General features: G+C 36.8%; 1 protein-coding gene across 1 annotated transcript in view; it reads right to left on the reverse strand.

Annotated features, from left to right (window-relative positions):
* Window positions 1-25,541, reverse strand: part of DCC (DCC netrin 1 receptor) — a 774,287-nt gene that overhangs the window by 224,184 nt on the left and 524,562 nt on the right. Inside the window, exons 13-14 of the mRNA XM_032654035.1 lie at window positions 15,182-15,323; window positions 3,779-3,889 (exon numbers count right to left, since the gene is read on the reverse strand). Coding sequence (XP_032509926.1) covers window positions 3,779-3,889; window positions 15,182-15,323 — 253 coding nt within the window. The remainder of the gene's footprint in view (window positions 1-3,778; window positions 3,890-15,181; window positions 15,324-25,541) is intronic.

Raw genomic sequence — 25,541 nt, forward strand, 5'->3', positions numbered from 1 at the left:
ATCTTAAATCATAAACTATAACAGCATTATGTGCAAGAAGCATGAACTGTACTAGGTTTCTTCTATTAATTTTTCATTTACCTTTTGTCAGATTTCTAATGTGCATCTTATGATCAAGGACAAGAACTGTGTAAACAATTATAATCCAAATGAAGAAGTGGACGAATGAGAGAAGAGGCAGTATTTGAAATGTACTGAAATGTGTTAACCAGCTGCTAAAGGAGTACCATTTGGATGAGGGAGGATGAATTCTGAACAAATAGTGGTAGAAAGGATTTTTCTTAAGGTATTCACTTTGAAAAATGTCTACTATGCTGTCCTACACACCCTTCCCTGTAATCCTAGCCATCAGTCCCCTTTCCCTGAAGTTTCTAGCTTAAGTACTATTTGTTTTCATGACGCCTGTTCAATCATTGCAGCCATTATCTGTTAGTGCCTCAAGAGAGCTGTTCATTTTTCACATTTGTACTCCCTGTTTACTTGGCACATCATAACTGCTTAATCAATACTCAAATAAGGAAAAAAGTCAGGAGGGATGCTGCATGCAGAAGAGAGATATTATTAAGCTAAAAACATGGTATAGTTCAAACATCCAGTGAAACAGCATTTATTAAGACACGATTCATGAGCTCGGCATAGAGGTTCTTGATTAGAATAGATGTATGAAACGGATTCTACTTAGATCACATAGATATGAAAAGAATGCAGTTAAGTGGAAGCTTTGTGCCATCCCAGGAGCTGTGATTTTACATTTTGGTTCTACTTACAATGTGAGTCTTTCAGAGTGAGGAGAAAGAACACATAAGTCAAGTTGGAGCATCCCATTCATCCTGGATATTTTATAGGAACTTCAGCACCTCCACTCCATTTATTTTCACTCCTTCCGGTAAGAGATAGAGTCCCTTAAGTTTTGGTAAATGATATGACCTCATTTCTTAGAATCTTTTGCCTTGAAGCACTGTGTTTTTATTGTCATTGGGTCAGTTCTAAAGGATTCATGGGGACTCTCCTTTGATAACCTGTACTGGGCATTGACTCACCCAACCCGGTCTTAAGTGTCAGCTCCACAGTTACCAGCAGAGTGACTGAATCAAGGTGGTTTAATTTTCTTAGCTTAAGTTACTGTTCTTTAAAAGTAAGGATAACAATATATACCCCACATGTATAGATGAGAGTATAAAACACAAGTATATAAACTTTAAAAGTTATTTCTCAAGTAAAATAGAAAAATGAAGTATTCCTACAGCGTATCCTAACCATCCTTTTATTGTTTAAATAAGACAGATCATGTCCTCATGACTTTAGGCCCAGCTATCCTGGCCTCCTTGTCATACTTCAACCACCAACTGGGCTTCAATTTCTGGATGGTCTCTTCTTGCTATTCCTTCTGAACCAAGGGCTCTTGTCTGACCTATTTGCGTGGCTGTCTCCCTCACTTTCTCAAAGTCTGTGCTATATTTTCCTAATATGAGAAATCTTCTCAATCCCCTATATAAAAAGAGTACTCCCGAATCATTTGTTATTCCTTCTACCACACTTTATTTTCTTCTGATAATTTATCACTAACTATCTCTACCTCAATAAAATTTATACTCTTTGAGAGTAGGGGCTTTGTTTATTGCTTTGCCCCTAGTACCTAAAATAATGCCTGGTATATAAAATTTTTCAAGAAAAATTACGTGTTGAATAAATGATTACATGAATTCAAGTTCCCTAACCTATTAATGAAGGGTGTATGTTTTGCAAAGTGTGAATTTTTGTAGCTCCACTTCTCGATTTACCTTATCTAAGACAAGTTAAATAACATTTTCTAAGCCCCAAGTTACTTTACTTCAGGGTTTACTTTAGGGTTGTCCTAACTGAGTCGGCCCATGTCTGTCTGCTTCTAAAACATTTTTTGTGCTTTAGCCAGACTAGTCTCTTCAAAATGCAAACATAATTGTCAGTATTTTAAAAAATTATTTCATGACTTGCTTAGGATAAAGCGGGTTATGGCTTTAATGAGATTCTTAGGACAAAGTTCAAAATCCTTAATTTGGTCTTGCCAGATTTAGAACATGCCTGCCTTACAAAAGTAACTGCATGCCATCTCTGTGTTTCAGCCTTGATGGTCTTTATTTTGGGTCCCTAGCAGCACCATGATCTATCTTGACTTCAAACATGCATTTACCTTGCCCTCTACTTCTCCTCCTCAATTTCTAATGTATGTTTTTGCATAGCTAATTCTTGTTCATCCTTCAGGTTTCATTTAGATGTAAATCTTCTCTATGTCTGTCTCTTTGCCTATCTATCTATCTTCCTATCTTTCTATTTAGCCATTCATCCTATGTTGAACAAGAGGATATGGCCAATATTCAACCAGGTTTGTACTATAACAATGGTAATTTCCTATGACTTCACTTAGAATGTTTGTCTTTCAAAGCTCCACAAGGAAAAAAAATCATGTCTTTCTTATTTATTATTATATCCTCAGAGCTAAGCACAATGCCTGATGTTTAGCAAATTTTCTATAACTTTTCTTTGAATTAATGTGCTATCACATGGCAGTGATTATCATTACTGTGGAAATAGTGTACGTTGATTGTTTTACTGCCACCATAATCATGTTGTAAACCCAAATCTGTGACTATATTAAAATCATGTATGGCAGTGAGTTCTTTAGAAAGGGAAGAAGGGAAAGATCAAAAAGGAAGAAAATTAAAAGAAGGAGTTTAAGGAAGAGAAAGGGAGGACGGATTTGAGGAATGGTGATGGAGAGAAGAGAGGGAGAGAGAAAAAGGAGAGGAAAAGAAAGAGATACAGAATTTTCACCTTCCAGTAACTTGAATATTTTCGGGTCTATTAGTGAAGAAGAAGTGAATTCCATTGCCGGTTATATAGGCAGCCATCTTGAGTCACCACATTTTCAGTACACATGTGTTTATTCTTTCAGCTACTTTTTTCTTTGCCCCAGTTTGAATCACCTAGCTTTAAGTTTACTGATCATAACTTACCTCTTTTCAAGTATCTTTCATTTTTATTAATTTCTACTTTGCTCATTTGTAACTCTAATTCTCTAGAGTATATTTTTGCTTTGTTATTTATATTTCTGTTTATTTTTATTATTCACTTTTTTTTGTTGCTTCCATTAACCCTTTCTCTTGAATTGTATTTTTGTATTTAGTCATGATGCTTTTTATCTCAAGAAGTATTTCTCAACTGTTAATTCTGAAGATGTTGTTATATTTAATGTAGTGACATGTGACTTTTATATGAATCTCAATATCTCATCCACAAGTATTTCAGACAACTATCAATTAAGCAAATAAGGCAGATTGTCCTTTATACAAAAAAATAAGTGTCAGATATTAATGACCATATCATAAGCGTGTCAAAAATACATATTTGCTGTTTTGCAGAAGCACCATGAAAGAGCCAGAGAAGCTATATGTAAAGTAATTATGTTTTATGATCATTATCAGAAATTGCGCCCATTCCTGTGAAGAAAATGGTTAGAAGGTCAATTATTCAAAGTAAAAAGATCATTTCAAATTATTTTGAAAAAAAAAAGTAATTTGTTATGAAGACTATTATTGATTTATATTTATATGGCATTGCTGAAGACTCTGTTATTCATTAAGCATTTTCACTTTGTTTTGTTTTTGTTTTGCATCTAAAAATTTAAGAAGAATAAATATCCCCAACGTTGAAGTTTATCAATTTTTTTAAGGTATCCTTTGAAGCTGAAGTAACGAAGAAGACAGAAATCAGAGTGACAGTGACTGGGGAAAGGTCTTACCATCGAGATCATTCTCCGGGGTCTCTGCTGTGTACCAGGTGGAAGGTGGTCCAGTGCCATTGACTGTCATGGCTGACACTTGAAAACTGTACTGACTTCCTTTCTCCAGTCCTGTGAAAGAATTTTCCCCAGAAGAAAAAACTTACTGAAAACAAGTATTTCTGGTGGGTTTTAAACGTTTTAGCAAAATTTTAACAATAGTAGACATGCTTTACATTGTTTGTGATTGTTGTGGTAATTATTATTTTAGCCAAAAGGGTTGGAAGATTACAGCAAGAAATCAAATTATTTTTCATATATCCTCATTTATTTTTTCCAGTTTACAAAAATGTAACCCTGAGAATAGCCTCAGGGCAGAGGCAGAATATAAAATATGAACGATGAAGAAATAATCAAAAATAGCAAGGATCATTTTTCCTCACAGTTCAGAAGAGGCCTGCCTATAAATCAAGAAGAGTCAATCTAAAAATTTATGCTCCATCATTCATTCAAGGTCAGTGATTATGTTCCCTTTGGGCCAAGAAAGAAAACTCCAAAGCCACTGTACTTCAGCAGAAAAACTAGGTCTTTGTCTCTCGAAAACATCACAAGACATAGTTCGTTTTGCATTAGCTTCCATACTAGAGCATGAAGAAAGTCTAACTCTATGATAATTTGGACATACATTATAGGACACAGTGATGACCTTAGAGCTGATTTTCCAGTACACAGAGAGTATAGGTAGACAAGAGAGGCCCTGTGTATCATGAGTGTGATACGTGTAAATTTTTAATGTAAACACTTTTCCTTTTAACTGAATCTCAATGTTGCTCATTAACATGAAAAATTATTGTAAAACACATGATGCTTGTCAAAAGACCATATGACTTTTTTGAGACATTGAGGACTCAGTTTAAACTGACAAGTTCTTAAACCTCAATGAGCTGAACAACACTGATAAAAATTAACACCTCTCTGCTTTTTCCATTAATTTGAAATGCCATGAACATTTGGAGCCAAGGAAAAGTCATAAATAAAGCTATTAGAGAAATGATGCTTCTATCAAGTACAAAGTTATGTACTTGTATATTTTTGCATAGGAAGATGAGTAAATCTTGGTACTGAGAAGAATTCTAACTTACTATTAATAGGAGATGGTGTTTTACATGATGGTTAGAATGGACTTGTTAATGTCGAAGGGCAGTTGTCTTCAATAACTAGTTGTTGGGGACACTAGTAAAATAGCCTTGTTCAGGCTTCAGAGACAGAAGTTGGCCTCTGACCAACCCGTGACCCTACCTGGACTGCGCGCCTCCCTACTTACCTAACAATTGCTGCTAGCAAATCAAACGGCGTTTACGATAAGAGAGGGAGTGGGTCTTGGAATTTCTTGAGCCCTGGGGACCTGGCCAGTCCCCCGGGGTCTGAAAAATCCTGTGACCCCCACCATGGTGAAAACAACAGCACTGTTAAAGTGAATCCAGAGCTGCATTTTTGCATGCAAACTGATGATATGAGTTTGCGACCTGGGATTATAAGCGGGAGCCCCCAGAACTACAACTTGAAGTCTCACCCGTGCGGTGGCCGCACTGCCTGGGACCCTTCCCCAATTGGGGCTCCAGATTGATGTTACTCAGGACTTCCCAGCTGCTGCTGCTTGGATCTGGAAGTAGGTGTCGGCCCAATTTGGTGAGGTATACTCTGTTATATACTTTGTTAATATTCTTATTCCTTTCCTTCCAATAATTGTAGATTGAAATTGATATAATTCCTTCTAATGATCGTATATTGAAATTAAATTAAATCACCTTCTATTAAAGATTTGATTGAAGCTGTTTATTTGTGTGAGATGAGTGGTTATTTTGCCAGGGAATCCAACGAACCTTAAAACCGAAAGTAGGCTTTTGGCGAAACACTAGTACTGTTAGAGAAGACAGTTTGATAAACTCACCCACACAAAACGCTGTCCTCTTAAGAGGCTTCTAATTTTCTAAAACAGACCGGAAGGCATGGACTGAGAATAGTTTTGGTGCTGTTGTCTTGTTATCATCAGTGTTTTAATTGTATATCCATAGAGCCACTACAGTGCCTGACACAGGGAAGGCACAAACACAAAACAACTGTTGAAAGATCCACTAAAGCAAGTCTTAGCACAAAGGAAATATTAGACTACAATACAATATCCAACACCATCAGCAAGGTGGTGAACGGACGCTTTTGAACATAAAGGCTTTGTGGTGCCTTAAGTAGGCTTGTGCTCACTTTGACTTGTCCCTTAGTTAACATGGCATTGATCTGATACTTGTTAACATTTTTCACCCTTCATAGGTGCTGCTGTTGATTCCTGAGGCAGAGGGATTACAGAGGCTCTTCCGGGAAATTAAAAACTCACAGGGAGGGACTTCCCTGGTGGCGCAGTGGTTAAGAATCCGCCTGCCAATACAGCGGACACAGGTTTGAGCCCTGGTCCGGGAAGATCCCACATGCCACGGAGCAGCTAAGCCTGTGCGCCACAACTACTGAGCCTGCGCTCTAGAGCCCGCGAGAGACAACTACTGGGCCCATGTGCCACAACTACTGAAGCCTGTCTGCCTAGAGCCCATGCTCTGCAACAAGAGAAGCCACCTCAAGAAGAAGCCTGCACAATGCAACGAAGAGCAGCCCCCGCTCGCCACAGCTAGAGAAAGCCCGCGTGCAGCAATGAAGACCCAACACAGCCAAAAATAAATAAAATTAAATCTTTAAAGAAAACCAAAAAACAAAATCTCACAGGGAGAGAACTCTAGGAAGAAATGTTTACCAAATTATTGCAATCATTACAGCTCATGACTTTCATACTGGTCTCACCTCAAATAGTTTAAGTCCATCAAGAATATACTCTTTTACAGTAAGGGGAAATTTAACTTCATTTTTCTTTGAAATGGATGGACAATTATTCAGTACCACCTCCAGTGACTGATTTGAAATACTTTGTGTGATGGTCAGTTTTATGTGTCAACTTAGCTAAGGTAAAGTCCCCAGTTATTCAATCAAACACTCAGTGTTGCTGGGAAGGTATTTTGTAGATACGACTAAAGTCCATATTCAGTTGCTTTTACATAAGGGATATTATCCTAGATAATCTGGGTGGGCCGGATTCAGTCAGGTGAAGGGACTGAAGCGCAGACTGAGGCTTCCCTGAAGAAGAAATTTCACCTGCAGACTGCAGCCTCAGCGTTCCAGCTATCTTTCCTGATGGCCTGCCCTGTGGATTTCGGAATTGCCCAGCCAGCCATCATAGTCAGTTAAGTCAATTGCTTGCAATAAATCTCTTAGTATATATCTCCACTGATTCTGTGTCTCTGGTCAAACCTTGATTGACATACCATTCTCTTACATGCAATATTTTGACTATAAAAGGAAATCTTTCTGAATGCCGTATATTCTGTTCCATTCATTTGACTTTAAATCGAGTGGTGTTTCTCATGCAGAATCTATCAATTTTTAACATAAGTTAATTCAAATATCTCACTATAAAGTAGATATGCAAATTTCTTCTTATAATTTTGCCAAATTTCAATTTACATATTTTGAGTTTAGGCTCTGTCAGTATCATTAATTCAGTTTTGAGTAAAACAAAAGCCTACTAATAGCTTGAATAATAACTTGAAGTAACAATTAGAAGGCAGTTAAAAGACCAACCATTACGTGTTTCCCCTATGAGGCCTCACCTGGCACCCCCCAAGCCACTTATCAGAATATCCCTTCTAACCATATACAGTAGCGTAGCTTTTCATATCTTTCTCTCTATGATATCAGTAGTGAAGCTTTAATATTCTATATAGAGTAGTACCTAGGTCAACCTGAAAATCCTGTTAACTTTTGAAATATTGTATTTTAGCTTAAATTTTAAAACTTTTGGAATTTATTCTAGAGTGTTGCTGTGGAATCTCACTAATAACACCCAGAAATTCTAGATTAAGTGTAAGAAAATATTTAAAGATATATATAACATCCCAATATTAAAAGAGATCATAATGTCTAGTCAAATGGCCCATCTAACACTGTACATCCAACTAAGTGGTCCTGTAAATAAAGCAGGGATACTTTTGGAATAAGAAATTCACCAAGGGATGGAATCCACTCCAACTGTTTTGCTTGTTAATAAAAGTTCTTCTTTAGATTGCACTGAATCTGCTTTACTATAGTATTACCTACAGATAAATCTGAGTTTTACACAGTGGGATTAAAAAAATAATAAATTCCACTTTCAAGATATCTTTACCCAAGCCTTCTGATTCTAAATTCAGTGCTTTCTGTACCAGACCTTTAGCAACAGAATTAAACCTGTGACCCTCTTCTAGTCTAGATAAGTGGAGGATGCAGTGATAAGCAAACCCAGAAATTTTGGCTTTTCAGAGTCAGGCAGTACATTACCCTGAATTCTAGCTTTCAAATGTTCCTGCTTTTTTGTTGTGAGGGGTAGTTGGCCAGACAAGTTTTAGATGTTCTGAGAGCTCTTTTAATCTCAGTTTCTCATATACATTTATTAGGTAATAATACCTGCATTTCTACCTTATTCTTTTGAGAATCAAATGACAAACTGCTTTCAAAAATAATTTATTAAATTAGGCATTTAATAGACATAAAGATAACTAACATTTGCAGATTATTTTCTCACTTGAAACACTCCATTGATGGATGGATGGATGGATGGATGGATGCATTCATTCATTCATTCATTCATTGGAGATGGGATAGAAGGAAACCAGCGTGTAATCAAAAGCTGTTTTGTGTATGTATTTCTCAAAGCTGTTATCTGAGATGTGTTTCCTGAGTTGGGCTAATGGAAATATTAAACAGTATTTCAAAAATAAATTGGTAGGAAAGTTTTGACTTAATCTCTTCTAAAGTTACTCAGTTCCTCTAGTTGCAAAGTTAATCCTCAATTTTTATTATTCAATAGATATCTCTTTCCATCCTTGCATTATTTCACTATCCCTTTACATACTCACACAACCACATAGTCATTGCTTATGGTCAACATCATATTACCTATAGTTTAAGAGTTAAGGGTATAGGTTTTCAATTCAGGCAGAATTAGACTTAAGTTTTTGCTGCCCCACTTATTAGCTGCATGACCTTGAAAAACTTACTAGCCCTCTTTCTTTGCCTAAGATTTCTCAACAATAAAATGTGTATATGAATAAAAAATTATTATAAAGATTAAATTTTAAAATAGATACAGCTCTATTTTCTTATCATGGATATTTTTTCAGCTGTATCAAGGTATACTGAATATGCCCAAAATTGCACATTTTTAATGAGTTTGGACAAATGTATACATTATGATACCATCACCACAATCAAGGTAATAAACCTATCTATCACCTTCAAAAGACTCTTTTGTCCTCTTGCTTTTATCACTTTTTTTTAATGGTAAGAATTCTTGGCATGAGATGACTTCTAAACAAATTTTTAGGTGCACGATACAGTACTGTTAATTATAGGTACTTGTTGTACAGCAGATCTCTAGAACTTATTCATCTTGTATAACTGTCATTTTATACCCGTTGAACAACTGCCCATTTCCCCCTCTCCTTCTCCCCTGGCAACCACCATTCTATTCTCGGTTTCCAAAAGTTTGACTATTTTAGACACCTCGTATATGTGGAATCATGTATCTGCCCTTCTGGGACTGACATTTCACTTAGCATAATATCTCCCAGTCCACCCGTGTTGCTGCAAATGGCAAGATTTTGTTTTCTATTTTAAAGCTGATTAATATTCCGTTGTATGTACATACCACAGTTTCTTCATCCATTTGTCTGTCGATGGAAATCTGGGTTGTTTCTCTACCTTGGCTATTGCGAACAACGTTGCAATGAATGTGGGAATGCAGCTATCTCTTTGAGATCTTGATTTCAATTCTTTTGGATATGTACCCAGAAGTGGGATTGGTGGTTCACTGGCAGTTCTATTTTTAACTTTTTGAGGAACCTCCATACCGTTTCCAGCATAGAGCTGTTGTCAAAGTTGCTATTGCTGTTATTATTGTTATAAATGTTAAAATTGTTTATATCAATGCTCTTTTACAGATTGATACAACAGCTAGAGTCACTCACAATAAAGTGAGCTAAAGATGACAACACTGTATAGTACAAGGAGCACATAACTAGGAATCAGAACGTCTGTGATCTAGTTGGAATCTATACCATTAACTAATGGTACATCCTAGAAACGTCATTCTTCTGACTTCAGTTACCTCTTCTATAAAAAAAAAAGGGCTTTGGATGAGATGAATTGTGTGTTTCCTGTTCTGTTTGTCAGGGACGTATCGTTCAATCTCAATGTGCGTGTGTGTGTGTTTGTGTGTGTGTGCGTGTGTGTGTCTGCCTAGCTGCTTCTAAGTACAACTTTATTCTAAAAGAAGTATGGTATAGGTAGCAATGCTTTTCTTAGCTGTAAAAAATTCTATTGTTAAAAGCAGATTGTCTTCTGCCTGTTTCTATCCCCAACAATAAGTGCCTTCAAACTCTGTAATTCTTCAGTTCTTTTCTAGTTTCTTAAAACTTATGGTCAACAGATGATGTATTATTCAAACAATATACCTTCCCTTTATTCCCCTAATGCTAACCTTGTTATAAAATTGCTGTGCCATTATTTCAATTTTTCAGTCCATAAAACACCAATGCATGTTTACCACTATATTTATTTTTATATTGGTCATGAAGCATGAGAAAACTCTTAAATTCAGTTCCAAACAACCTTCTCTGAAGAGCACTCAAAAATTAAAAACAGCACTTTAAAATTTAGTTGACTTGGGTTCCCACAATAAAATTGATAGCAGTGATTTAAACTCCTTGTTATAACTCTGAATTACTTTGTTATTGCAGATGTCTCATTATCCTAGTAAAAAAAACACACACAACAAAAAACAACTGCTTAACAAATAGAAGACTGTAAAAAACAATATTTGAGTCTCTACAGCTGAATATTTATACCATCCAAAGGAAACATTCTGGCATTTTCAATTTTCTAACAGCCAAATCAACATATCCATGTACTTTACAGGTATTGAAAACATGGGGGCAAATCCTGTACATTTTAAAGTGCTGAAGATTCAAATAGAAAATCAATTACTTCCGCTTACTACAAAGTGGGTAAGTTACTAAATATATCCTGGGGACAAGTCAAAAACCACAGCCAATCAACCAGTGTGTAGTACTTCCTGATTCCTCAATGCTTTGTAGCCTGAAAGACATTCCCACTACATCTAGGAATGCAACGTGCATTACTAAAGCCAGGACACAGAACTGGGGAGAGGAAGGCAGAGGCTTTGCAAAGCTTGTTTTTAATGTTTTAAGAGTATGAGGCTATCCTCTGGGTTTCTGTAATTCTCTATTTCAAATTAAAAATGAGGCTGCGTGACTTTTTTGCAATACATATCGAGTACAGTTACAAGTATAACTGCTCAGATTATGTTTGCACTCTCAAATTCATTTTATAACAATTGAAATGAAGAAGGAACATTCTGAATAAAGGTTTCAAGTTTGCAGTCCAGATTCCTACAAATGTATAAAGATGGGAAGGGGCATTTGTGCCTCATTTCAATAACAAGCTAATTAATTCATCCTTTCTTTGCTTTTGACTGGAATGATATTAAACCAGAGTGAAGATGGGTTATCCTATGCTGATTAGAAGGGTTAATTGCCACATATATTTCAGAGGAATAAAGATATAGGGCTGAACTGTTTATTTTTGGATAACTAAAGTTTCATTAGAGGGTATAATTCAAAATGATTGTCCTTGAGAGGAAAAGTAATGAAAGGTGTCTAGTGACTAGAATACAGTATACTTGGAACATCCAAATATAGCCTTTCCTGGAAATATGGTCTTAACAGATATAATTACTTTAGGACCTTGAGATGGAATCATCCTGGATTACTACAGAGTCTATACCCAACGAATGGTGTCTTTATAAGAAGAGAGACGTAGAGACACACAGAGGAAGTGATGCAGGGATGGAGGCAGAGATCTGAGAGATGCATCTATAAGCTAAGGAATGTCAAGGGCTGCCAGCAACCATCAGAGGTTAGAAGACAAACATAGGACATTTTCTCTCAGAGTCTCCAGAAGAAACCAATCCTGCAGACACCTTAATTTCAGATTTCTGGTTTCTCCTGAACTGAAAAAAATATCTGTTCTTTTAAGCCACCACATTTGTGGTAATTTGTTACGACCCCCCTAGGACTAATATAGCATCTTTGATAGTAAAAAGGCTAAAACCTGCTGCTCTATATAGTTATCTTTTTAAACAATTTTGCTTTTCGTCGAAAGAAAATCCTAAAATTTTTATATTTAGAGAGTCAAAATTTTGGCTTGATTATATTAAGCTGAATGTGTTAAATTCCATTTGGCAAAAAACCCATAAATACTAAACAATTCATATCAGTAAGGTCATTCTTCATTTTTTCTCTTGTCCAGTCCCTTCTTAGCTGTTCAATGGGCATACAGTTAAAGTCAGTGGTAGGAAGTCTTCAATTTTGGTAATCAAAAGTTATAACATCAGAGTCTTGACATTTTATTTGTTTTTCACTGTACATATGCAGTTAAAATGCATATTTTATTGTTACAAAAGTAAGCAATAATCACCATTAATATTTTGATATTTAGAACATATTATTCTAAATATTTTCTTACGGAGTTTTTGGTTTATAAATATGGACTCATGCTTAATACTGATTTAAAACTGAGTTATTCACGTAACATGCTTTAAATATTTAACATGTAATTTAACATGTTTACATTACAGTATTCTCAATAGATATACAGGATTCCTTGATATGATTGTGTCTGAATTTTCTAGTTAACTGCCTACAGTTAGATACTTAGGGTCTTTTTTTTTCTTGTTATTTGCTATTAAAGTAACGGTGCAATGAACATGTTTTTAGTTCAAAACTTTGCAAAAAAATATGTCTGCCGAATTGGAACAAACTCCTAGAAGTTGGAAACTTGACTCATACATTTATGAATACACACACATACATCTGTATATAAAAGAAATCTCCACATTGCTTTCCAGAAAGATTCTAGAAGCTTTCTGTCCCACAAGTAGTATATGAGAGTTCATGTTTCTTTTGTACACCTTCCTAAACAGTGTATCATCATTCATTTTTATCTTTATTACTTTAATCAAAGGAAAATGCTAACTCATTTTTGTTTTAATTTGCATTTCTCTGTTAATGAGATTGAACATTTTATTACACTTGTTGGCTATTTATAGTTCTGTAAATTGAATATCCAGTCCTTAGTTTTTCTATTGGAATGCTCATATTTTAATTATTTTATTAAAAAGTTTATTTTATATTTTTAATATTTTTCATTTGAGAAGGAAAAGCAATGATTAAAAAAAGTTTCAGGACTTCAAATGCCAATATCTACTAAAATACAAGGTTTGGATTAAATTATTCTTAGAGCCTCTTCTTCTATTCAAATATTAACTCTTAGGAATTATACTAAAATTTTTAAAGCAAGATTTTTCAATTTTGGTGATTTATTTTAAAGTAAACTATGCACATGTTGTACCAAATATTCCAGTGAGCAAACATGCCTCACTTCAATATTTTTACCTTCTTCCCATCATTTTATCCAGGAAAAAGACAGGATCTTGGCTTTCCTTAAGCTTTTTAAATGGAATGGTAGAGTGCCGTAAGTTCCGCTTAGATTTAATAATACCTTCCTAGGAGATTTTGTCCTGATATAAAACAAGTAATGTAATTTTTTGGTAATCTATTTTGGAAGCACTCACAATCACGTTAACATTTTATAGGCATAAGAGGCAAAACCTAAAGGGAAAAACCAGCTTTCTATCAAGTCTCATATTGTAGGCTGAGCAAGTAGCTTACATTGTGTGTGTTTTATGATTTCAGATGGAAATTTACTGAGTACCTCATACAGAGAAAGGAATAAATAAGGAGTTACTTTCCTTTATTCTCATCTGCGATGATAGTTATCCATTTTCTGTAAGTTATGATTTTTAATTTGCATGTTCTCATGAAGCCAGTTTATGTGCCGTGACACATATGCTCAACTTGACCCGCCAGTTTTTGCCATGAGCCACTGCTATATGCTTTGCATTCCAAACCCTTAGTTCATGCTCTCTTTGGTACTATACAGCCCCAAGTGCTGCTGCCACCCTAGACCAAGCCATCACCACATAAAGTGCTGAGGAAAAGGAGAGAATTCCATGTGTGTACATTTACCAGAAGTGCTGGCTTCCCAGGGGGCCGGCAGGAGGTACAAAACAGTGAACAACCTGTTGGTGGGTTAACTTTGACCAACGATAGACAAGAGAGAAACTGCTCACGCTTCCTATCCAGCCATCCTCTGTGGGCCACAGCAGTTAAATTAGCTTCTCTAGTGATATCCTACCAAGGCCAAGCAAGCTCTGGGTTTGTTCTAAACTTGGGGCCAGCTCAATAATATGTCATCATTATTTGATTTATTTTCCTCCCTGGCTCATTTTCCTTGTTCCCTCACTCTTGCTTTCCTGGGCTTGCACCCCAAACGCATTAACTTGAAAGCCTGACTCAGTCTCTGTTTTCCAGGAACTGGACTGACAGGTATTAATGGTTCCAAAAGTTAAAGGAATTATATGATTATTAATCTTATAAAATAAAAAAAAAATTATCTAAGTACTACACGGAAACTGGATCCAGTTTTCAGAGAGAATTTTGACCCACTATGAGTTCCACCAACATTGCTATGTAAGTGAATTTACTTCTTTATTTATGGAAAGTAGAATTGTTCTCTTTATTCCCCAAACTACCCCTCTCTCCATTTTCTAACTTCATTCTCACTCCTGGAGTTTGAGGGAACAGGGCTCAAAATGACTTAAACTTGGAACCATTTGATTACACGACTTTTAAATGTTATTAAACAGGGCTTCCCTGGTGGCGCAGTGGTTGAGAGTCCGCCTGCCGATACAGGGGACACGGGTTCGTGCCCCGGTCCGGGAAGATCCCACATGCCGCGGAGCGGCTGGGCCCGTGAGCCATGGCCGCTGAGCCTGCGCGTGCGGAGCCTGTGCTCCACAACGGGAGAGGCCACGACAGCGAGAGGCCCGTGTACCGCAAAAAAAAAAGTTATTAAACAGTTAAAAAGTATTTGACAACAGAAGTTGTTGAACCAATAATACTAAGAAAATAATATGGATAAAAATTCAGTGACATGTTTATTAAGATGATGATCCAGAAGCAAAATATGTAGTGAAAGCACTACAGGGAATATCAAGTTAAAAACGTAAAGGTTATTCTCGTTCAGACCATTACATGCCATTTAACAGGAAAAAAATGGTTAAGTTGTTTACCAGCAAAAAATATTCTGATGCTGAGGCATTTAATTCATCAAAACCTTCCAAGACCCCCCCACGTGAACACTGACCTGTGAACAGGTACCAGAGGTTGTTTGGCTCCAATGTTTCCACCTCACCCCTGCGGGTTGTCTTTCTGTGTCGAATTTTATAGCCGGTAATAAATCCATTTTGTGTTCCTGGTGGAGGAGGCAGCCAGCTTACTTTGATACTCTGTAAAATAATAGACGTAAATTAAAAGATTGGAGAAAGGAAGGACAACAGGATAGGGTCAAAGAATTGTGACCACCTAGAGGGGTGGGATAGGCAGGGTGGGAGGGAGGGAGACGCAAGAGGAAAGAGATATGGGGACATAGGTATATGTATAACTGATTCACTTTGTTATAAAGCAGAAACTAACATACCATTGTAAAGCAATTATACTCCAATAAAGATGTAAAAAAAAAAAGAATTGACACAAACATAAGTGCAAATAAGGCAGAGATGCAAGAAGTGTTGGATTACCCCTTAGAACCAAATTAAATCCATTCTTACAACTATATGTCTGATTTTGACAAATTTACACAATTCATTTGGTTGATTACATGCATTATCATCTCTCCTTCGTAAATGCCACTAAAATGACAGTAAAATATTCTAAATGGTATAAACCTATAAGGAATAGATTAATAGGACTCTAATGAATGAGAGAGGTTAACAAATTTTTTGAAGGTGCAAATGAGGAAAAGTGTGACTGAGCCAAAGGAGAGAGATGAAACCTAAGTACCTCCTTAAGAGATATTAATGAAAACAAGGTGATTGGCAGGACCAAATTCAGGGAAGACTAGAAACTGTTACTTCCTAAATACCTTACAAAGCAGGACAGTTATGTTTCTGAGACAGAAGATGGATTGAAAGTCCTATCACATTCTGCAAAACCAGTCTGCTAACACTCCCTGATCTTGGAGTAGCTGGAAGCTTCATTCTCCAGGGATATTGAAACAGAAGCCACAGATTCAGGGACACCAGGCACAGGAGAGAATAGAGATGAGGGCAAGGGTTGTTAAGTCAATGACATAAGACACTCAAGTCTTCTTCCTTCATCTGATACCCAGAGCAATGGCAACCAGGTGTACACTTCCCAGCCAGAATATCAGATAATTGTTCTCTAGACAAAATTTAAGAGAATAAGAGAAAAGAACAGATAGGTTCCTGATCAATCCCCCAACCGTGAGGAGACCACTTTATAACCTCCACTCATGCACTAGAGTTTGCACTTCATAATCACCTTTTTATTACTGCATTTTTATGTAAACTGGTAATTTAAGACTATCAGACATTGAAAACAAAGCCTTCGCCATAACACACAGAGAGAAAAACACATAAGAGCATAATGGCACTTGAAGGAAACAGCATTAGTGTAAGGATAAAGGATCCAAAGAACTGTCATTAATACCCTAATAATCAAAGAGAAGCTACTGCATCCATAAATAGGATAAAATACAAGAAAAATAAAAGATTTTGAAAAAGCTTATGACATGTATAATTTGGTTGCACAAATTAAATATTCAATAGATAGATTAGAAGATAAATTAATAGACACCTTCCAAAATTCATTGGGGGAAAAAAGGTAGTCAAAGGAAATTGGAGAGAAAAGATAAGAAATCAGAGGTTTAGTCCATAATTTTTGACACCCAAATAGTAAGATGAGAGAATGAAGGAACAGGAAAAATAAAACACAGTAAATTAGAAAAAACAAAACAAACCAAAACAAAAAAATCCTCCTCCCCAATAAAAACTTTGCAGAACTGGAAGACTTGAGAGCCCATTCTGAAAGGGATTATGGAATATCTAACATAATAAATGAAAAGAACCACATTAATGCATATTATGTGAAACACTAGAGCCTCGTGGGGGAGGGACGATCCAAAAGCTTCCAGAATGAAGAAAAAAAAAAAAACAGAAAAGGGGTACATAAAACATAATCAGGAATAAGAATAACGTCAGATTTCTCAAAAACATTTAATGTTTGAAAACATTTAAACCTAGAATTCCATGTCAAGCCAAATAAATTATGATGTATGAGGAAACTATAACACAAGCATAAGAACATACACTTGCATAAGTATAAATATAGGGGTATTTCAGATATGAGTGGCCTCAAAGATATCCATCTGTGTACGCTTTATCAGGAGGTTAATGACGGTATGCGCAAGGAATATGAGAGTGCAAACTAAGGAAGAAAAAGATTTGAAATCCAACAGAGATCCAAATCAGAAAGAGAAATATGGAATTCTCGGAAGATAGTGAGGAAAATAGCAATAAGATATAAGATTGGATTTGACAAGACACCAGACTCAAAAAAGTACATACTGCATAATTCCATTGATATGAGAAATTCAAGAATAGATAAAACTAATCTACAGTAATACAAATCAGAAAAGTAGTTGCCTATGGCAACTTCACTGGAGGATTGATTGGATATGGGTACAAAGAGACTTTTTGGGGTAATAAAACTGCATCTTAGTTCATGTCTGTCACATGGGTGGATACAATTGTCAAAACACATTGCTATGGGCTGAATTTTGCCCCCTGCCCTCCAAAACCCCAAATTCATATATTGATATCCTAATCCCCAGTACTTCAGAATGTGATTGAGGGCTTTAAAATAGGCAATGAGGGCTTCCCTGGTGGCGCAGTGGTTGAAGGTCCGCCTGCTGATGCAGGGGACACGGGTTCGTGCCCCAGTCCGGGAGGATCCTGAATGCCGCGGCGCGGCTGGGCCCGTGAGCCATGGCCACTGAGCCTGCGCGTCCAGAGCCCGTGCTCTGCAACGGGAGAGGCCACAGCAGTGAGAGGCCCGCGTACCGCAAAATATATATATATATATATATATATATATATATATATATATATATGAATAATAATACTTTGATGAAATTTTATATTCATTTTTAAAAAATAAACACACAGAGTTGTTCTTTTGAGAACAGCTGAGAAATAAATGACTGTCAGAAAGAGGCTGAACACAATGTCAAGGAATGGACTTCTGAGCTCTTAGCCCACAACCCAAGGCCACTTTGCCACGGTTTCAATTACGTGGGTATAGTAGAGGCAGAGCAGTGTTCTCCGGGGAGACCGGGTTTTGAGACCCTTCTTCCAGATCTGCTACAAATTAGCTAGCTCTCTACAAATGATTAAATTTCTGTAAAAGGATTTAAGAAATCATCTAAAGGCACAGTTATTTGCTCAGCATTTTAAAACATTTCAAAGAACATGCCAACTCTAGTCAATTCTCATCATTTGCAGTAGTTGTTTTCTCTAAAGGCACTGCAAACACTGAATTTGGGAGTATTGTAATATTGTTCCCAGGGAAAATACAGGTTTAGGTTCTTGTGAGACTTTGGTCACAACATTTTTGTAAACTCATCAATACATCACCTTGTTTTATACATGTTCCTGTTTAAAGGCACCTTACTTAATATCATTGTTGATTCATTAACATTGAACTCATGGCCAACCGTACTATAATGCATGTCTGAATGGACTTTATTTAATACATGTATTTCTCCTTAAGGTACATCACAGTTTTTTTGCACTTAGGAACACGAGACAACACTTGAGCTCTACACTTGGGAACCATTTTAAACAGCAAAATCGCCAACAGAAAGCAAAATAAAAAAGGGGGGGAGGGCAAAAAATGTGGTCTTTTATTTGGGCATTTATTTGACCACGAAAGGGACACTTAGTTACAATATGAGAACTGAAACAAGAAAACAGAGCATCTCCTTGTTCAGCCTCAGCTGCAAACATGTGCTCCTGGAGACTCAAAGTTTTCACTGTTCCACGTGTGCACAAGTCTGCAAATGACTGTAAAGATACTGTGGGTGTTGATTTTGGGACACAAATAAATTTTAGCAGGTCGGTGAATTTGCACATATAGACTCTACAAATAATCAGGACCAAATATAATTATATAATAAACATAGTTTAATAATTTTAGAGGAACTTAGCTAAATAAAATTAGTCTGATTATTTAAGTTGTTAGAATATACTTGAAAGAGTATGGCACTACTGGGATCATTTACTTCACCCCCACTGCCCTTTAAATGTGAGGAACTAAGTACCACTCTTATTAATACTTGTTAACGCTTTTTTTTGCATTTACTCTAGAGCTGGAAATGGTCTAGGCACCGCACATATCTATGTGAGCTATGATTGTACCCTCACAGTGACGCAGTGAGTTAAGTCTGTCTTTATGCCCTTTGTACAATCATGTCAATGGGGACATAGAATGGTTAAGTAACTTGAAACCATGTGGCAGTAAGTGATAGAGGCAGGACATGAACTGAGATAATTCCAGTTTGAAGCTGGCATTCTTTCCTATTTAATGTTGCTTCTCATGGGAGTTCCAAAGGCTGAGAGTCTAATTCATTCAGTTATTATTCATTCAAAATATATTAACTATATCTCTGCCATGCTGCAAGCACTGTCTTTGGGACTACGGAAACGCTCAAATGAATCATGGTAGTACATTCATTCTGGCTGGGGAAACAGAGGTGTAAACTCATAATGAAAACAAACTGCTAAATGCTAGAATAGATAATTCCAGAAGATACGGTGGAAATATAATAGAGGGAGAGATTAATTCTGTGTCATGTGGTCAAAAAAGATTTGACAAGGAGCCCATCCTTCAAGTGTGAATAGGACTTCAAGGAGGGGATAAATAAGATATTTAAGACAGAGTAAATATCAAGAGCAAGTTCAAGGTGTCATGACAGTGTGGAGCCTCTTTAAGTAAAGGTCAAGTAATTGCACAGTGGCTACAGTAAATGGGACACGTAGGACAACGTAATGAAAAGGCAGATGGAAAAAAATCAGTATTTTTAGGCCATGCTAAGGAAACACATGGTTAGATCAATGTGCTCATTTAAGAGAGACAAACTAATGAATAAAATAATACACTGTACTCGGCACCCAAAGAATGCACAGCCTTAAATACGCATGCACCCACATGCACGCACACATACATACACCTCATCTCCCCCTCCACACGTGCACATACATGAACATGCGCGGATGTGTTCTTTGCTCTTAAGTGTTTAGATACTAGTAAAGAAAACCAGATTGAATGACTACCTTATATTTATATTCCCCTACACAATTTATTTTTAGTTTTCAATGCTTCAAGAGAGTCATGGCTGATATTTTCACCATTTTACAATTTTATAAAGGAGGTAATTGAGGCACAGAGTTAAATGAATAGGCAGAAGTCACCTTGTATCATCACAGGGCGATTACCAGACTACTGAGTCTCATGTCCTTTTTATTACTTCATACTAAAATAAATAATCATAGAGCAACTACTTGGAAATTCTGTTCACCTAAATTCTCCTATCAAAATATTCTTTAAACTGAATTTAAGTAATTGGTTGGTTTTTTTTTTTTTTGCGGTACGCGGGCCTCTCACTGTTGTGGCCTCTCCCGTTGCGGAGCACAGGCTCCGGATGCGCAGGCTCAGCGGCCATGGCTCACGGGCCCAGCCGCTCCGCGGCATGTGGGATCTTCCCAGACCTGGGCACGAACCCGTGTCCCCTGCATCGGCAGGCGGACTCTCAACCACTGCGCCACCAGGGAAGCCCAAGTAATTAGTTTTTAAAACATCCAATAGGCCTTCCCACTAGTAGCCCTTGACAAATCAAGAAGGGTCATTTTCTAAGGACTACAATCTTGTTTTTTTGAAGACAAATTTGAATTTGAACAGAAAATTTGAAGAAAAATGAAGGTCTTAGACCAAGAGGCAAAACCTTATGAGTTAGTGCTTTGCTGTCACTTTGCTGAGTGACCTCTCATGTCTTATAAATGGCCTCAATCTCAAGGCACATATTGAAAATGGGAGAATAATTGTGCTTAGTATTTCTACCAAATGATTGTAAATCACTTGATAAGCCTGGAGATTTTAAATGTATTAATGATTACGTGAATACTTAGTTTTTGACAGATAATAATTTTTCTTTATCATATATGAGGACTTCCAGTGATTGCATCAATTATTCCCACATGACCAACACCTTAATATCAATGCCTGGCAGCAATAAATGAATAGAATCAGGTATATGTTCTGCATGCCTGGAGGTAAACCCCTCAATGGTTATTATTCATCTTTGGAAGTAATTTCATCATTTTTATTCATCTTCGTATGTGGGGAGCAGCTAAATTTATTAGCATCTTTTATGGTTGCTCATTGATTTCAAGCAATCAGAAGCAGATTGCAAAGATCATATAGATTCTGTGCTGGTTCTTCTGCAGATGATATGGCGGGATGTCCCAAATTATATTGTACTTTGAAATTAAATGAAAGTGTTCAGTAGCTTTTTCTTATTCAGTGGTATAATGTATCTTATTTTCTCTATGAGACTTATACTGTCAGTGCTCAGTGGCTCAGATTCTATTGCCCATCCCCTCACCAAGCCACCAAAACTGTCACAACCTAGTCTTCATGGGCAAGCCTGGTAATGATTTTTATTAAAAGTACTTAACACGTGTCCTTGACTTTTGAAAAATCAATTCTAGTAGCTGTGACTTGACTTTTGGCCCTTTCATTACTTGAGAGCAAGAAAGTAATCCTTTTCCAGTGTTGCAGTGTTTTATCTTGAATCAAGGATTAATTTCATTTTTTTTTCAGATTTGGCAGAAAACAAGAACTGCAAAACTTAACTTCTCCAAATCCCTCCATCCCCTCTTTGGTTACCACAAAAATGAATCTGTTTAAAAGTAAGCATGGTGGAGGGCAGTTAGGTTTATTGAGAAAGGATCTCGTTGGCCATTATTTCCTAACTGTCTGAGATAACCCTATCCAATTTGGTGATGTGGTATCACCCTTCTCATGGGCTACATTAATCCACTCCTTAATTCTTCCTTCACTCTAGATGTGCATAAATAGTAGCTAAGAAAACCGAAGAAAACATTAATAAGCTCACTACCCCACCCTCACTTTTATTTTCAGAAGTCACGTTTCATAAACTTCTGTTTTCAGTTCCACATATCACATTACACACTTACATCTTGCCTTATTCTCTCTAGGGTGAATTGCAGGGGAAGACCAGCCCCTCTTAATACATTCAGTTACCGTAGTAGAGCGTCTTTTAAAAATTTTTTTGCCCCCAATTGAGTAATTATTTATTGAGGATCTGCTTAGTGGGTGAACAACAAAAAGATACATTGTAAACCAAAGTTAATACAAGATTTCAGTCATCAAATGCCTATTTCATGAAGGACACTGTACAAGGGTGGGTATACAGTGATGGGTAAGACAAATTGACAGTTCTTGAGAAGCCCAGTCTGATGAAGGTTAGACAAGGAGTCTGGCCTCAAGGTGGGCCTGCCTAAGAGCACAGATGGATCAAGAGCTCTATTTCTTGGAAATGCGTGTGATACACCAAGGATGATAAAAAGGCCACAAAGCAAGAATTTCTGCTGAGGCTTTGAAAGGTCTAAGTGACAAGTTTGGAATAAGGCCTTAATCACCAGGATACAGTCTAGATTTGAGCTGATAATGAATATCTTTTAGCGTTTTGAGAAGAGGAGTCATATTGATTGAGGACATATATTTTGACACCATACAATCACTAAGCAGCTGATAATGCATTATAATTTTTGAGAGTAAAGTACCATTACTCCTGTTTTACATAAGAGATTAAGAATCTTAGCCTGCCTAAGGTCTTATAACTAAAGCGTGACAAAGCCAGGATTTGAACTCCGTTCTATATTAAATCCAAACCCAGAGCTTTTGAGCATTATATTGGAGTGCCTTCAGCAAAGCTGTGGTCTCAGAATCTCCTGGCAGTCTACCATCTACCTTTTTAATAGATTTAATGCCCTGGGAGAGCCTTTTTTTCCCCAGCGGTTTTATCTAGATAGCATTCCCACAGAAGGGAATTGGAAGGCACCATTTGAAAGAACATCCTTGCAGCAAATAAGAACACCTTGGTTGAAACACAGCAGAAATCTAAGGATCCTGACACTTAACTGAAAGTCAGTTTTAGACTCTGCCCCTTATTTCTCTTCTGTATTTATGGGAACTTGTTGAATCTCATGTGAACTTCCTTGAAGAATGAAATATGCTTTCAGTACTCATGAGGCTCTACAGATTTTATTAAAAAGAGCCCATCAGGGGCTTCCCTGGTGGCGCAGTGGTTGAGAGTCCGCCTGCCGATGCAGGGGACACGGGTTCGTGCCCCGGTCCGGGAGGATCCCACATGCCGCGGAGCGGCTGGGCCCGTGAGCCATGGCCGCTGAGCCTGCGCGTCCGGAGCCCGTGCTCTGCAACGGGAGACGCCACAACAGTGAGAGGCCCGCGTGCCACAAAAAATAAATAAATAAATAAATAAATAAATAAATAAATAAAAAGAGCCCATCAGCACTTCTAAAAAACCTGTTTTCATTGTGTCCCCCACGCATCCCCTTATTTACATTCCCTCTGCCACTGCCCTAATTCAGAACATAATTTACCATCGCCCAGAATACAGCCATAGCTAAGTAATTGACCCTCATGCCTCCAGTGTCACCCTGCTCACACCCATGTCAGTCATCTTCCTTATCAGTGAATGAGCCACTAAAGCTCTCTGAGTCCAAGTTTTCTCATATGCATTATGAACTAATAACAGGGCCAACCTCAAAGGCTCGTGGTACAGATTATGAAAGTCAGTGTGAACACGCTTAGAAGTTCCATCAGAGTGCTAGTGCACAATAATCACGCAGTAAATTGTAAATATCAACACTTTACGGGAGGAAAGAGGAAAAGAAAACGAGAGGGCAAGAGAGCAAGAGATTTAGAGATAAAGGAGCAGAGGATAAAGAAAGGCAAAAGGAAACAAGGGTAGGGAGGAGAATCAAGAAATACCATGTACAGTAACCATGTTTAGAATGTGGACTACTTATTCGTGTGCTGACTCAACAATTTTTCTTCTGGAAATCAAAATATTCTTCCATGAATATTTATTGAGAAATTTACTCTGTAAAATATTAGTCAAATTTCTTGTTGTAGCCAATAGAACCTTTAGGTGTGGGTGGTAGAGACTCTGGAAAAGGGTGGAGACTAAAGGAAGGCAGAAAAGTGAAGAGAAGCAATATCTATTTTTGGAGGTAGACTTGACAGCACTTGGTGATTTATTGACTGTCAAGTGTAAAGGAGGAGAAGTCATCAAGAATGACTCCTAGGTTTCTGGCATAAGCAACTTGGTAGATGATAATGCATTTACTGTGATAAAGTTGTCTGAAAAATAATCTACTTCCAAAAAGAGTTCACTGGACCTGCTGGCACCATCAATAATGACAATTCACAGAGGATGTAGAAACAAAGGCTATCCATATTGATAATATTCTAGATAATATTGCGAAAGGCAGTTTTCTAATTTTATTGTTTAGAGTAAATCATATCTTAATAATATCAAAATTATATAATAACATTTAATATTTAACCTTTGATATGTACCCAAATACTTGGTGAATATTTCAATCAATGCTGAAAATGTCTAATTGAGTTTCAAACTGGAATAGAAATTAATTAATAAAACAGTATTTTAAGCTCTATTATGTACATAATTGTGTGAACAATTTCCACAAAAAGTTTTGCTTTTTTTTTGTAAACCTATATACTTGATGGCTCTAACCAAGTATGGATTTGATAAAATGTCAGTAAGGTATTATAAAGGTGTATAAATTTTTTTCCTGCAGTTATATACTATTCTTGCAGATCTGACATGTTTTTACTTTACTATCATAAAAACTCCGTCTCTTGTGATAAGCAAAGTTAGAAATTTGGGTAGCATACTATAATTGACATTCTTGAGTTCATGTAGGCAACTGTTATCCAAAATGACCTAAAGCCATGTAAGAAAATACTTTGTGTGACACATTTCCAGAGTGAAGTCTGCCAGTACCACATAAAGTTTAAGTTTAATATCTGTGCAATAATAAAAGTATGGTTATATATGAATTGAGTACTACTTGATTTTAAGTAAAATTTTATGAACATGTCTTAAATTCAGGCAAGAACATTGCTTTGTTTTATTGAAAAAGGAAAGCTAACCTGTTGTGATCTTATATAATGATGCTGAAATGATACAAACATTTTTTCATCAATAGGTTTATTTAGTTATAAAGTAGTCTACCCTTTATCTCTGCCCTGGTGGCTTCTACTCCTCACAGCTAGTGCCAGTGGGACTGCTATCTTGAAATTAAGCTCTACTTGAACTACTTTGGAAAGTTCCTGTCCCTGATTATGTAATATGCTAAGCCACACTGGGACAAATTTCTCAGGTTGCTCAACTTCAAATAAAATACTGCAAATTCACTTTGACTTGGGTCCCAGTTTTAGTAACCAGGTTTCTCTGGTGGGGATGTTGCCATGCTTTTTTGTGAATGTTCCTTTGCCTTGTTAATCTGCTTGGT

The sequence above is a fragment of the Phocoena sinus genome, chromosome 14 (assembly GCF_008692025.1).
Source record: "Phocoena sinus isolate mPhoSin1 chromosome 14, mPhoSin1.pri, whole genome shotgun sequence".
In the NCBI taxonomy this organism is placed as follows: domain Eukaryota; kingdom Metazoa; phylum Chordata; class Mammalia; order Artiodactyla; family Phocoenidae; genus Phocoena; species Phocoena sinus.